Below are 16,530 nucleotides of genomic sequence, written 5' to 3' on the forward strand. Positions count from 1 at the left end.
TCCCTGCTGTGCAGGGGTTTGGCTTTTTCTTGAGGCAATGTTTTATGGCCGGATGCCCTTCCTGACACCAACCCTGGTCGCCTCTTACGACACACAGGGATATGGTACACCTATTCTAACCGGGGCATACACCGGGACCAGTACACTGGCACTCATTTTGCCGACCTCGGAAGGATGGCAGGCTGAGTCAACCCCCTGGTGTTAATTCAGCAGCCAACAGGATTTGAACTCAGGACCCTGGGATCCCAAGCCGCCACCCTAACCACTAAGCCAACACCAGGCTCCAGGTTAAAAGGGGAGACAAATAAATATACCTTGGGCTAAAAAGGGGATTTATTTTTTAGGGGAAAAAAAAGAAAAATTTCATGGCTGAAAATCCCCCATTCATTTACATGGGGAAAAGTGAGCCAGAACCAGTATTCTTACCCTACTTGTATATATATATATATATATATATATATATATATATATATATATATATATATATATATATATATATATATATATATATATATATTTCAAATCAAATCAATCTTCATAAATTATCTTCTTGTATTCAAAATCAAAAGCCTTGCATGATTAACGTTAATACAATTCAGAGAAAAGTAGCAGTAAGAATTGATGTTTTGCTTACAAGAGAACAGGTGAATTATGTCTATATATATTATTTCAACTCAACAAAAATAAATTTTTTAATGACATTATTTTTAATCTCATATAAATGACACGTTGGTAAAGATGGTTCTATATTTGGTGTATCCCAACAACTGGATATTGATTTATCAAATTATTACACAAAGGCACAGGCTGAACAGCAGAAATATAGTACAGCAAAAAATATTAATATGAAAAATTCTTATAAATTAATATATTATCCAAGCCCAACTGACGTGAATGACTTGGTGAGATTAAGTGATTTATCACAATATGTATCGTTAAATAAAATGGCTGTGTATTCCAAAGATACAGAAGTGTTGATTTTATCTCCAGGTCATAGAGAATTCACAGTTCCAATTCAAATAAAATTTTATAAAGAATGGCATATCGTTTGTATGAGAATAGAACAATGGGGGTATGATATGAATGATTTAGGGTATAATTGGTCATTTGAAATTAACCTCGAAGACCTGGAACAATTAAATCAATCTCGTAAGGAAGAATATTATCCACTTGGTGCCAAGAATGAGTTTTGTGGAAGCACGATTAGCAAACAACAAATAAAAGAATTTAATAAGGGTAAAATCAATCATGGCTTTGCCATAGTTTATAATGTTGCGAATCTGGAAACCATTATCGCACTCATCATTCAGGTCCTTTCGCTCAGTTATCTCGGTAAGTTCATGTTCTATTGATAGCTCGCCTTCCATTGTTTAATGGGTAAATCTATGTAAATGGGCTGTGATTTATTTTAATAGTTAGGTCAGATTAGTGTTGGTAACTTGTTCAGCGATAGCGACTCGATTTGGACAAAGTCGGCCGAGGGTGAACTTCCCGGGTAGTCGGACCAGGTGGGTACTGAGGTAAATTGAAAAGTTGGCAATCGACCCTACCCCACGTGGTCTATCCATTGACGAACTTCGGTCCAGTCAGGACCCGTCCGCTCTGGACTTATCCGGGCTGACGACCTTTAAATTCCGGGCGATTGGTCGAGCCGGCTCGCGGCTCCATCTAGCGGTCATGCTCGAGGCCGACCCCCCGGCCCCGCAACAATATCATGAAAACACAAAGAACAGGATTATATGTAATAAGTAAGGAAGTACAAAATGATTTAACTATGGGAAGATGGGGAGGTATTTCCTGTCATTATTTATTTCTAATAGATAATGTTTCTAATACGATATTTCTTATACATAAATGACAGCAAGAAGGTTTCAAGAAAATTATCATTTCTGTGTCCAAGCATACCTTCAAGAAAAGGGTATTCGGTATTTTAATACATATGTTCTACAACATAAGAATGAGGTATTTTCAATGAAGGATTGATTTTATACTGATGTTAATAAACCAACAACTTTGGATTTAATTAAAATGTTAAATAATGAAAAAAATTGTAAGTTAAGAAAACGTAACGCTCTTTTTGAAATTCAGAAAATTTTTTATTTGTTTCCTGTTGTAAAAAAATTATTTGGAGACAGGAATAACAAAAAATCATGATGAATATATATATATATATATATATATATATATATATATATATATATATATATATATATATTTATTTACTATTGGATCAAGATGAGAAAAATGAAAAAATCGTCAAACAGAAGAGATTTTCAACCAAGAGAAATTGCCTGGCTTATAAACACGGTCTTCACACAAGTTGGTTAAAAGAAGCAATTTTATGACGTAATGGGAGATTACATAACAATGGTTTTTCCAGAGTGTGTTTCCACAAAGGAAATGACCTGGTTCAGACGAGGCAACCATTCTCAAGCAGTCTGACTCATTTAACACGAAAATTAAAATGCTTTAAATGATTTTGATAAAACCTACGTTTAAAAGCTGTTTTTAACTAAACTTTGTTCTGTTAGTGTTCTGATGATTTAAAATATCACCATGAGAGACAAGGCACAGAATACTTCCTCATTTTACAAAACTGAAGGAAATGAATGTGATAAGAAAATGAAGTTATACCCTAAAGGATAACATGGACAAATATTCATTGGTTCGCTCTTTGAATGGAATGAAAATATGAAAGGACAGAAGTGCTTTCATCAGTAAGTCAGTTTTACATTTGCTTGTATGGAAGGGGGAGGAAATCACTCTCCTATTTTGGGCTTTTTGGACCTTGAGACAGAAAGTTTTTCCCTTTTCCCCATTCATTTGAATGGCTGCCTCAGAAGCCCCATTAATCCTCAACTGTCCTTCTTCAATCTGCCATTTTCCTTTCTCCATGCTGCTTTCTCTGTCCCTTTACGAGCATCATCTCATGTCTAAAATGGCATAGCATTTACAGCGTCAATGTAATAACAGGATACAACACCATCCTCTTCCCTTAGGCTCCTTTTCTCAATGTTGACATTTCCAATTTCCTCCCTCCTTCCCATGTGTAGTACAATAGATAGATGTCTTTGAAGGGGCTCACATGACGACATTGATTTACATAAATATGAGGTACTGCATAATTTGCTTGAACAATAATATGCATGTGGTATATAGAAAGGTGAATTTAGAATGCTCTCTTCAATAACTGGTATGACCCCCTATGAACCTCAATGACAGAATCAGCAGGCCATTCTGGTCCCTTTTCTTTCATATATTACAGCTATCCTCCTGCTTAACAAAGGTTCACAATGCAAAGGTTCACCACAACAAATGGTTTAATTTCAGGCTATCCATCACTTAACGGAGGTTTTCAGTCTCTACAGTGATGGAGCTGTCACAGTGTCATGCTGATTGTGTAATGTGACTCTGTGGCAATGACAGTACAATGTATGATATGGTTTTCCACTGATTAACTATTCAATGGGGGATTAACTTTTGAGAAGGCTTGCAAATAATTAACTTTCCAGAATGAAAGGGTTAAAAATAACCATCTCCTCCACCATGTCCCACTGTCACCTTCTATATAGTAACTTGGACTCAAGATTATTTTTGTAAGTAACTGTGTCACAACTAAATTAACTTTATTATGTTACTGTCTCTGTTATGACGTAAATAATAATATTATGTCACTTGTAACGAAAACCATCATTATACCAAGAATATGGCTTTGCTTTTAGCCTGAAACATTAAGGTCAAACAACAAAGTGTCATTTTCCCAAACGAAACTCGAGGGGGAGCACTCGGGAGAGTGCAAAACCTCCGCCGCCAATACTGCTGGGTCACTCAAGTGAACCTTATTTCTTATTCATAAAATATGATGTCAACAGTGCTGACAGTTATAGTTCTTTTCTCCAAAATGTTGAGGGGGGGGGGGGGTTGGAAATCACTTAAAACATGTAGAAATGCAAAAAAAGAAATCGAAATTTTGTTGAAAAAAAAAGTTGCAAAATTTTTTTTTCTCTAACAATTTTTTTTTGGGGGGGGGGTTGGAAATCACTTAAAACGTAGAAATGCAAAAAAATATTTCTCCAACAATTTTGGGGGGGTTGGAAATCACTTAAAACATGTAGAAATGCAAAAAAAAAAATTTTTCCTCTTTTTGGGGTGGGGTAACAATTTTTTTTGGGGGGGGGGGTTGGAAATCACTTAAAACATGTAGAAATGCAAAAAAATATTTCTCCAACAATTTTTGGGGGGTTGGAAATCACTTAAAACATGTAGAAATGCAAAAAAAATTCTCTATTTTTTTTTTGGGGGGGGGGTAGGAAATCACTTAAAACATGTAGAAATGCAAAAAAAAATTCTCTAAACTTTTTTGGGGGGTTGGAAATCACTTAAAACATGTAGAAATGCAAAAAAAAAAATTTCTCTAACAATTTCTTTTGGGGGGGTTGGAAATCACTTAAAACATGTAGAAATGCAAATAAAAATTTTTCACTTTTTGGGGGGTAACAATTTTTTGGGGGGGTTGGAAATCACTTAAAACGTAGAAATACAAAAAAAAAAAATTCTCACAATTTTTTTGGGGGGGTTGGAAATCATAAAACATGTAGAAATGCAAAAAAAAATTCTCTATTTTTTTTGGGGGGGAGGGGTTGGAAATCACTGAAAACATGTAGAAATGCAAAAAAAATATTTTTTTCTCTTTTTTGGGGGGGATAACAATTTTTTATGGGGGGTTGGAAATCACTTAAAACATGTAGAAATGCAAAAAAAAAATTCTAACAATTTTTTGGGGGGGTTGGAAATCACTTAAAACATGTAGAAATGCAAAAAAAAATATTTTTTTCTCTAACAATTTTTGGTGGGGGGGGGCAAGTCCAAAATTTAATGGCATGATCCGTGGACCATACCTAACCCCCCCCCATCAAGTTTCGTCAAAATCCGTCGAGGAGTTTTTCCGTAATACTGTTCACAAACAAACAAACAAACAGAAAGGGAGGAAAACAGTAACCTCCATCCATGTTCGAAGATGGCGGAGGTTAATAATGGAAAAACGAGAAAAAAAAAATGCAAAAAATTTTTTTTTCTCAAAGAATTTTTGGGGGGGTTGGAAATCACAAAATATGTAGAAATGCAAAAAAAAAATTCTCTAACAATTTTTTTTTGGGGGGGTAACAATTTCTTTTGGGGGGGTTGGAAATCACTTAAAACATGTAGAAATGCAAAAAAAAATTCTCTATTTTTTTGGGGGGGGTAACAATTTTTTTTGGGGGGGTTGGAAATCACTTAAAACATGTAGAAATGCAAAAAAAAAAAAATGTTTTTTCTCTATTTTTGTGGGGGGTAACAATTTTTTTGGGAGGGTTGGAAATCACTTAAAACATGTAGAAATGCAAAAAAAAAAAATCTTTTTTGGGGGGGGGGGATAAAAAAAATTTTCTCTAACAATTTTTTTTTGGGGGGGGGGTTTAAGTGATTTCCAACCCCCCCAAATTTTGGACCAAGTCCAAAATTTAATGGCATGATCCTTGGACCATACCTAACCCCCCGCCCACCAAGTTTCGTCGAAATCCGTCGAGGAGTTTTTCTGTTTGTTTCACAAACAAACAAACAAACAAACAAACAGAAAGGGGTGAAAACAGTAACCTCCATCCATCTTGGAAGATGGCGGAGGTTAATAATGGAAAACGAGCTACCACGTAATGAAGGTTTGCATAATGAAGGGTTATAAAGGTACTTAACCCCTTTGCTAAACAGTAGGTACCTGTACACATTTTGTCGGACCTTCCAATCCATGACGAATACTTCATGGCAAACAGCGAGTTTTACCAGAAAGTTTCTCACTCAGCGCATGAGTAAATGGCATTCAACAGGTTGTGATGAATTGGGGTTCTATTATTTTTTTCTAAATCCAATCAAAAAATAAATGTTATAGTATGGGTACAATACAAAAGAGACACTTTGCTTCCTTCCGTTTAAATCATTGTGATTGCTTCAGCCATTATTGTGTTCGGCTGGATGACATTTATCAACAATTCAGTGGATAAGCAATTCGGAATGCGTTTCTGAATTGTTCCTCTTCCGAGTTGCTAACTGGAATCAATAACTCCTGACAGCACAAAGCGATTTTGCGATCCTTCGTTATGGTACTTCAGCAATGTATTTTGGCATCTTTTTCATTCTTGCTGGTGATGAAAACATTCAAGAATAAAAGGTATGGCTTTTAAAGGCTTATGATTTCACTCAATAGTAGCTTTTCAGCAAATAATTTTGCACACGTTTGATGGGGTGGCCATTTTTTCACCATGCCATCTCAAAATATGGTGAACTACTGTACGTCCATACTCCATGTATGTACCTCAAAATTAAGTAAGCATTCCAGCTCAGGTGTACTCTGAAAATACAGAACCATGGAGCAACTGATGCAAGAGCTTGGATTCAGCTTGATGTCTTCTTCATGACAGCCATGATCATCTTATAGGTTAGGATTTCTCTGCTTTAACATGCAATGAACACATGTAATCATGTATTATACACCAAACCTACTTACTTTTCTGCAAATCTTATTTTGTAAGCAATGCTTTTGCAATGTACGAAAACACATAAGTCAGAGAAAACTTTGCTGAAAATGAATCCTGAAGCATAATTATGTTTGTGTATACTTTGCCTTTTAGCCTGGTGTTGGCTTTGTGGTTAAGGTGGCTGGCTTAGGATATTTGGGTCCTGAGTTTGAGGTGGGGATGTTAACACCAGATGGAGTTGCCTCAACCTGTCATCCTTTTGAGGTCGGTGAAATGAGTACCAGTGTACTGGGGCAATAACCATTTGGGGTAACCTATGTTGGTGTGTTGATCTGTCCAGCACTGTACTCCTTGCCAATGAAACTACCTTGGCAGTCTTACGTGCCTTTATGGTGTGAAAGGAAGGGTATTATTCAGATACTTTGCCTTTACTTCAGGATACATGGAAGTCATAGTTTTGTTTTCATAATGTTGGAAAACAAGTCTAGTACCATCACATTTTAATAAGATTGCACCTACAGCATTGTGGAGAATATTATACGCATAGTTTCGTGAGAACATTTTAATGCTTCCTTTATTTGGACACAACCATGTCTTTTTAGTCGTGTATCTATTATAATAATAATTGTCAGTGTGTGTCAGTCAGTCCATCCCTTCCATGACTCGCAAACCATGAAACCAAGTGGAGCCAAACTTTGCATGCATACGAAAGGAACTCCACGGTCATGCATGAATAAAACTCGGGTGTTTAGGTTAATTTAAACACCCCTTTTGAAGATAATTAACAGCGTTATTTAATTATCCTTTATCACAGCATCATCCTTATTCAGCCCCTGAGTTAGCCCTCTGTATTCTTGCTGGGGTCTTAATTTCCACATTTTGTTCGGCCTGTTAATCAATGCCTTGACTTGGAACAAGCCGCAATGGTTTCTTAACAATGAAGCTCTCAAATATTTTTCCACTTTTCTCACTCATATCATCGAATGCCTCATCTTCGAACATACAAGTCACTGCATACATCACAATGCTTATCATCGCCTGGAGACACTAGTGTCCATGGCTGATTTAACTTCCGCAAATGTGATAAGCTCAAGAATCTCTTAACCTGAGACAAATTTCAAAATTTAAACTTTTTAATTCGCCTCAGCAGCAGTTACGACCACTAAAAGAAGTGTTCATTTGTCTAATTCGGACATTACCTGACATTATGGTAATCTCCGGGTGATGTTTTTTTATTCTAACCAATCGATAATTATAATCACTTGACAAGCCAGCACGGTTATATTAAACACCATCCAGAAACGATTGGAGAGGTCCGAATTGTCAAACAATGTGTAAATTGGACAAATGAACACCTTTTTTGCAGTCAGAACTCTTGCTCAGGTCAATTCCACATTTTAAATTTTGAAATTCGGTTCAGGTGAAGAGATTCTTGAAATGATCGCATTTCAGCTGTTATGCTTACAAACATCCAGAGAGTTGTATTTGCACATTATTTGATTCTCTGGATGGTGGTTATGTCCAGACATATTTGGATGGTGGTTATCTCCAGATGTATCTGGGTGGTGGTACATCTGGACAGTGGTTATCTCCAGAGGGTGGTTATCTCGGGACGCCCTGGGCGGTGTTTATCTCCGGATGGTGTTTGTCTCTGTACGTGTCCTACTGGTATTTATCTCTGGGTCGTATTTATAGTATGACTGGTAGGAAATGGATTTCAGACATTATTTGTTTCCATATTCACTGTTATTCTATGCAGAATCATTTTGATGAGACAGCATGAATCACAATTAATGCTCCACTGCACATCTGCCTTCCCTTCCTTTCATCTCACCTCACCTCCTCCCAAACCCCATCACCCTCCATCACCATACACGTCTCTGGGTGTTTGTAAGAATGACAGCTGAAATCTAATGCGCTCAATAATTTCTTAACCTCAATCGAATTTCAAAATTTAGACTGTGGAACTGAACTTAGCAGCAGTTCCGAATGCCAAAAAAGGTGTTAATTTGTCCAATTCGCACATTGTTTTCTACTCTGCACATCTCCGGTCATCTCTGGACATCTAAGGATGGTGTTTAGTATGACCCAGCCACCCATTTCTTATCAACTGTTTCATTGGTGTGCTTGCTTGAGTGCTTAGTAGTGTTGCAAAGAATCAATTCCAACCAAGGAATTGAAAGGAATCGAGTAGTGAACTGGAATCAACGTTGGTTCTGAATAATTCCTCCACGAAAGAAAGAAGTGCTTTTTTAGGAAAAAAAAAATTCGTCCCTGTTGGGTATGTTCCAGTTACACATGGCCTGGTAATATTTTAATTGAAAAGGAACATGCCCCTGGGGCATCCCATTTGCAATATAGCAGCAAAGGCAAATCACTTGCAAGCTCAACACACCTCAATGGCATGTTCCTTTTAAATGAATAGCAAGGCATTTGGAGTTGGTCGGTGTGCTGATTGCTTTGCTGATGGATGGGAGGTCTTGCAAATGCATTTGTAAATCTGAAGCATACTCAATGATATGTTCCAGGTTAAAAAAAAATACATTCCATCGGCCTTTTTACCTTTGCTGGGGGTATTCGTGAAGAGAAACGTCATCCCCTCACCCTGAAAAGCCTTTCTGGCCAAACACAATCAACCATTTCTTTTGTATAGTTTTGTGCTTTGTGTGTAACCATTATTCAACAGGAAAATGCAGTCAAGATTGGCATATCTTTTTATACCTACTAATACTTCAAATGTACAGTCACTGAAAAAAATTTCAACGTTCAATCCAGACGAGTACTTTTATTGACAGTAAAGATACAGCATGCCGATATATCGCTGATAATTGAAACCTCTAACCTTGATTCCCATTGCAATACCAGATTGCTGCATGAGCATCCAAAAGAACATAATCCATCCAGATGATGTACTGTATGTATGTATGTATGTAAGTATAAAGATTCCATACATATCTAATACAGCCTTCTCCCTTTTTGACTACATCATAATATTATCCCAGAGTGAATACAAAAGAGCAATTAAAATTTAACAGTAGTGCATTATTCAATATATTAAATGCCTCAAGAGACCTGATATGTCTGATTATAAGCGTGGAGACTAAACAAGATGCTGCAGTAAGAACAGAATATGGAGAGAAAGAATGCTTTGGTCATGGAAATGGGATTAGACAGTGATTCGTTCTCTCCCCTTCCAGCATATAATCTTGTATAGCGAATAAATCATGAGGAAATTTAACTTGGATGAGATGGAGGCTAAATTCAGGATTGTAGGAAGATATAAGAACAATATAAAGTATGCTGATGATACCACTCTGTTGGAAGAAAGTAAAGAGGACTTGATGAAACTGCTGCAGATTGTGAACAAGGAAAGTGGAAAAACTTGTCATTGCTTAAATTTTAAAATTAGGTAACTTGGTAATTTTATTCTTTTTATTGTCTTTTTGCAAGATCTTTTCGACTCATTGCTGAATAATGTGTACAGGTGTGGCCACCTATCCTTGCATGGAAAATGATCATAATATATATGAAGTTACAGCACAATTGTTGTTATGATTTTATGTCATTCTCTTTACAGAGCATTGTTGTTGGCAAAGCAGTTTCGTGCCAAGAGTTATGCTAGTTGATTTGCCGTTGCCTTCCCAGCAGTCAATCAGGGTAGGAATATATAATTTGTACATGGCGCTGGTGATAGCTCGCCTACTTTTAGAGAAGGACACAATGGGATATCTATCATCCACCAACTAATTCTGCAGACAGGATGTCCAGTTTAACGTCCATCTGATGGACGGCACACACTTTGATGCCACATCATTCCTGCAAAAATACAGGATTCATCAGATTAGAGTTGGACTGAGACTCTAAACTAACTTGACAACTCAGGGCTGAGAGTACATGCCTTCTTGCTTTTCTTCCAGGCCAATTGTAGTCAACGTAATAGAAATGAAGACAGCAGAAAACCAAATACATTCTCGATCAATCTTGATTTGTCAAAACTTAAATGAAGGAGTACCTCAGACACAACCCACACAGAAGACAACAGAGCATGAACAGTTTGCTGCATTGAAACCTGATATCACAGAATCAAAATGTGCACAAACAAGATCACCAAATATGTCAATGACAATTGAAAAGATCTGTAATTTCATGTTTTTTTTTTTGTCAGTGATGACAAGTCAGCTGGAATTCCCTCCCAATTTGGCAAGTAAGCAGCTTTGTACCGAAAAATTCTCAAAAATGGTGAGTTTGGCAGAAAATTATTGGAAAGGTATATGACATCACCACCAGCTAGGTATGCACACCAAAACCCAAAAGTGCCAATGGTCATGATAGTGTGATTACACGCAGCTAGTACTGCAATGTCCTGTCCTGAGCTCGCCTGAGGTATGCCGTCAGCTACAAAATATACATCTCCACGTGATACGTTGATGTTATGACGACACCATGTTACATCATCACTTGCAACTATAAACACAGAGTCAGGGTAGCGCCCTCGCATGCGCTCCATTGCCTTGGCTAAGTACCCTGCATCTGCAATTACCCCTCTCCGATAATTTGGCACAATACGCACATAGTCCCCTCGTCTAACATGCATCCCCACAAAGGTTATATTAGCCCCTGAGAATTGGCTATGGATTTTTGCAGCAACACTCCTGAGAAATGTGTCTGTTGTTTCACGAATTATTGGGAGGAATGTGAATTCCCGCTTGATATCATCACGGTAGCGGTCAAAGAATGTCCAAGAGAAACCATGCCCTGTCAAATGAACACGCATTAGTGAAATACTTTTGTATTTCTCCTCCATCCAGTCATCGAGCCAGTACTCTGTTAAGTTTACATTCTCTTTTTCAGGCAAGCGAGGTAGTGACAAATTAAAGAGTGGTTCCAGGTATTTGGCTGAGCTTGGACACAGATATGCTTGCCGTCCATTCAATCGGGCAAGGCTCAGAAGGGATGCATACATGCCCAACTGGTTTCCAAGACGTCCTGCTGAAGAGGAAATCCATACTCCAGGCAGTTTCTGTGACGTTGAAGTCAGCGAACTGGTATTTGTATGCCCTGATCGGAGAAAAAAATTGAACAATTTAGGTCCAACCACATTTCTCGACTTGGTATGTTAGAAATTAAACGAGAAACAGCAATCAGAGTAGATGGAAAATGTTGCTTCTGGGACACCCATTCAAATGAATGGGGAAAAAGGGAAAACTATCTGGTCCAAGCCCCAAAATGGGAGACTCACTTCCTCCCCCTCCCTGACAAGCAAATGAAAAATTGAGATTTACTGATTAAAGCACTTCTTCCCCCCAACATAATCACAGTCCTTTCATGTTTTAATTATACTCAAAGAGCGAGCCAACAATATTTTTCATGTTCTACTTTAGGAATAACTTAATTTTATTATTACATTAATTTCCATCGAGTATATTCACAAATAATAACTTGGAACTTGGTTCTTGGTTTAAGTATCTTTGTTGAGCAGAGATGAAATGATAAACTTCTCTTAATTCTCTTGTCTGACCACCTCCTGAGCCACACATTATTTTTCATAAACCACGCCCACTTTCCACAAGCCCCGCCCACTTTCCACAAGCCCTGCCAACTTTTATAAGCCTCACCCACTTTCCCTAAGCCCAACCCACTTTTGTAAGGACCACCTACTCATATAATTTCCAGTTAAACTCTGACTCACAAGGCTTGCCCAGTCATGCCCAAGGAATTTCCAAAGGAAACCACACCCACCAGTCATTCTTATATAAAGGCTTGAAATGCAGACTGAATTTAAACATATTTTTACTTTTACTGAGAATGGATTGCTGTGCTGAGCTTGAGTGGGATGACCTTGGAGTTCTACTACTTGTATGGAACAAAACCTTCAAGTTGATGAACTGGATTCAAACCTCTTAGCTATTGAGGTAAGATTTTCTTTTAAAATTTACAGATTAATTTATACATATAATAATCTTGCATTAAATTAATACATTGTTATTTTCTCTCACAGGAAATTGTATATGAGATGCAAAATGAAAATACTGCTTTTGCCACAACTTGGGGTGAAATTGTCAATTTGGTTGAAGACCTTTTGAAGAACCAAGACCCACAGAACGAGCTCTACCTTGTTGACACAGCCAAAGAGTTGTACCTTGGAGACCCGCAAAATCCTGAAAAAAGAGTTTTACATCGATGGTACTCATTGTGAGTTATCAAGACAATACCCACTGAACAAGTTATACCTTGATGAGTCAGAATATAAGTTTTACCTCGGAGACTCAGAAAAAAAAATTTAAATCAGTAAATGAGTTATCCTTGGTTGTTTTAAATATGAAACCTACCTTGGAGACTTCACAAATTTTGAAAAAAAAATCAGTAAATGAGTTATCCTTAGTGGTTTTAAATATGAAACCTACCACAGAGACCTCATAAATTTTGGAAAAATCAGTAAATGAGTTCTGCCTTGATGGTTTAAATAACTATCTTGGAGACTCAGGAAAAGGGTTCTGCCAAGATGGTTCTAAATATGAAACCTACCTTGGAGATTCACAAATTTTGAAAAAAAATCAGGAAATGAGTTATCCCTTGGAGACTTTGAAAGTTGTTTTTATTTTGGAAACTTGAAATGTGCGTTCTGGCTTGATAACTCTCAATGTGATACATATCTTGGAGACTCAACAGGAATGTGGTTACACCTTGGAAACTTGGAAAGTTGGGTTTATTTTGGAGACTTGAAATGTGGTTTCTACCAAGAAGACTCTTGGGGATCTAAACCTATCGATGTGGTTTTTTGTTGGATGGTGCTTGATGAGAGCAATATCAAGAAAGTTCTGGGAAGAAAGTGCAGGAAAGTTCTTACTCCCCCTTTCTACTTCATCAAACCTGAAAGCCTTAAAAGACAAAATTGGAAGAAGAGAAAAAAAACCATACAAAAATATATATTGTTGAAATACGTATTAAAAAGAAATATTATGTTGGGCGAGGGTTGGGTTGGTTTGGGATTTTGAATGTGAGGGTTAGGGTGGGTTAGGGTTAGGGTTGGGTTAGGGTCGGGTTAGGGTGGGTTAGGATTTTGAATGTGAGGGTTAGGGTGGGGTTGGGATTTTGAATGTGATGATTAGGGTGGGTTTGAGTTGGGGTTGGGAGTTTTGAATGTGAGGGTTAGGGTTGTGTTTGGGTTAGGGTTGGGTTAGGTTAGGGTGGGTTGGGATTTTCAATGTGAGGGTGAGGGTTGGGTTGGGAGTAGTAGATTAACAGGGTTTCTGGGACATCCATGCAAATGAATGGGGTGAAGGGGAAAAACTCTTTGAATTGACACCCGAAAACCCCGAAACAGGAGGCTAATTCATCCCATACAAATGTATAGGGAGAACTCTCTGACTCCAGACCCATCAGGACAAAAAGAGAAGTATGATTTTCTGCCATACAAATGTATAGGGAGAACTCTCTGACTCGAGACCCATCAGGACAAAAAGAGAAGCATGATTTTCTGCCATACAAGCTCATATTATATTGAGACTGTCTCAGGGCCTAAACAAAACCTCATACAAATTAATAGGGAAGCTTTCTTGCTCAAGGCCCATCAGGTCAAAAGAGGAGAATGATTTTCTCTACCCCTCTGACTCTTACTCCACTCAAAGAGTGATCCAACGAATATTTGATCATGTTCTATTTGAGGTAATAAATTAATTTTCCTTTAACATTCATCACCATTGAGTATGTTCACAAATATTATTTTCGAACTTAGTTCTTGGTCTAAATATCTTTGTTGAGCAGAGATAAAATGATAAACTTCTCTTAATGCTCTCATCTGACTACCTCCTGAGCCACATATCATTTTTAGATTATAGTAAATTGTTTTTTCATTGTTTAATTGATAACCATCAAAGTTTTCAGTCCATTCAAGGATATTTATTTTTTTTCTTTACATCCTCTAACTTATTTGTCATTAAATTTATCCGCTTAGTTGCTTTATCTACTTTAACCCCGGTTATTTCTTCAATAAGACTTATTTGATATTTCTCACATTCTTTATGTTTTCCATTTAAGTACCAAGGTTGATTGCATCTCCACTCTTTGGTTTGGTTATTGCTTGGTTCTATCATTTATAAATCAGTAAAAGACGGTAGTAGTTCCTGAGCACTTATACTTATAACCATAAGGGAGACTATTAATTCCATTCTCTAAAATATATCTTTTATCATCAAAAGCCCCCAATGCTTTCTTATTTATTTCTTCTGTATTCTTATTTTATTCATTTTTCGATACTCTTCCTTCTTTAAGATTAAACAGTTGTAATGATGTTTAAAGTTTATTGTTTCATTTTTTTTTTAATTCCCTTTAACTTCTTTTTACACCTTTCAATATTATTTTCAATGTACGTAAAAGCATAAGCCTTTGATCTCCATCCTATAAATTCACTCATAACCTTCCCACCCAATTCATCCTTAAACTTACCAATAACCTTTACGTTATTTGATGAAAACAACACATCACCAGATTTATAATTCCTTGTATCATATATGTATGATACAAGGAATATATATATACATATACATATATATATATATATACATATACATATATATATGCATATATATATATATATATATATATATATACATATATATATATATATATATACATATACATATATATATGCATATATATATATATATATATATATATATACATATACATATATATATATATATATATACATATACATATATATGCATATATATGCATATATATATATATATACATATATATACATATATATATATATATATATATATATATATATATATATATATATATATTATCAATCATATCCTCATACACATCTCCAGTCTTTATTTCTAAATAAAACTATCTGTATCCATATATAACAATGACATATTATCCTTATACTTTAATTTTAAATTATTATAGTAATAGTCATACATAAACAACTTTGACAAATCAAGAATTGATGTTCCCATATAAATAGGTTTATCCATTTCAATACTCTCTTTCTCAAATGAATAGCACAAAAGGTCTCTGAAAATACCTCCACCCATTCAAAACTTGGTTTGTTAATTAACTTTGAAGCCTGTTTCCAAGATTTAGCAAGTCTGATGTTTTCTCGATTCCTAACATTTTCCATAGTCTTTCCAAATACAGCATTATTCATTAATTTATAAAAGTCCTTCTCAAAATCTGTTTCTGCGTTTTTTCTACTTTTTGTATTAACATCAAGATAGTCCTTTAACCACGGACTTTGTTTAAATATCAAAGTCCCATGAATTTTCCTCACTCTCAACCCAGCAGATAAATATTGTCTCAAGTTCCTTTGATGTAAAACATAACTTTCTTTATCATTTAATGTAGTAAGTAGTTTTTCTGAAGACTTACCCTTTATATTAAATGACTGTTGGTAATCACTTAATCATTCTTTTCTTGGACTTTCTTTATCGGAGGCATAGGGTAGGTCTTTATGCTTATTATGAAGATCGCTCGGGTACCGCAAATCAACTTCAAAATAATAACCTTCTTCTTCCTCATTCAATTCCTCTTGAGAAGAAATAACAATATTCATCAAAACCTTTTCATTATCCTTTTCTTTAACCCATTTAAGTTTCCGATAAGGTAAAGATTGAGACATGGCCCACCCATACAAATTGTTAGCATCATAATACATCAGGTAAGAGTTGTCCTCATTCTTATTATAATCAGGAAGATATTTGACATTTGCTTTAGCATATCTCTTGGAACATACTTGAGATATTCCTCCTCTTTTAGCCTTCTCTATCATTAAAAGCATATCTATATCACTGATTAATTCCAAATTTTGTTTTGTCATTTTTAACATAGCACTCCAAGCCAAACCCTGGGCCGTGTAATAGTGAACGGGGTCTAATCCAGAAGAATTTTTATTATGACAGACTTCTAAAAGTTTCAAACACATCACTTAATAACAGTACATCAGTTTTAAGATATAAATCATGATATTCCCCAAGATTCTTTATATTAAACTTCTCCCAAACCTTTT

The 16,530-nt window shown here is 36.1% G+C and overlaps 1 protein-coding gene and 1 long non-coding RNA gene across 3 annotated transcripts in view; one reads left to right on the forward strand and one right to left on the reverse strand.

The window, feature by feature from the left end:
* Positions 1-16,530, forward strand: part of LOC147012197 (uncharacterized) — a 175,256-nt gene that overhangs the window by 153,050 nt on the left and 5,676 nt on the right. The gene's annotated exons all lie outside the window — the stretch shown is intronic.
* Positions 9,280-16,530, reverse strand: part of LOC147012200 (galactoside alpha-(1,2)-fucosyltransferase 2-like) — a 93,282-nt gene continuing 86,031 nt past the window's right edge. Inside the window, exon 3 of the mRNA XM_085856029.1 lies at positions 9,280-11,567. Coding sequence (XP_085712155.1) covers positions 10,654-11,567 — 914 coding nt within the window. The 3' untranslated portion in view covers positions 9,280-10,653. The remainder of the gene's footprint in view (positions 11,568-16,530) is intronic.

The sequence above is a fragment of the Eptatretus burgeri genome, chromosome 15 (assembly GCF_056783735.1).
Source record: "Eptatretus burgeri isolate ZD-2024b chromosome 15, Ebu_testis_v1, whole genome shotgun sequence".
Taxonomy (NCBI): domain Eukaryota; kingdom Metazoa; phylum Chordata; class Myxini; order Myxiniformes; family Myxinidae; genus Eptatretus; species Eptatretus burgeri.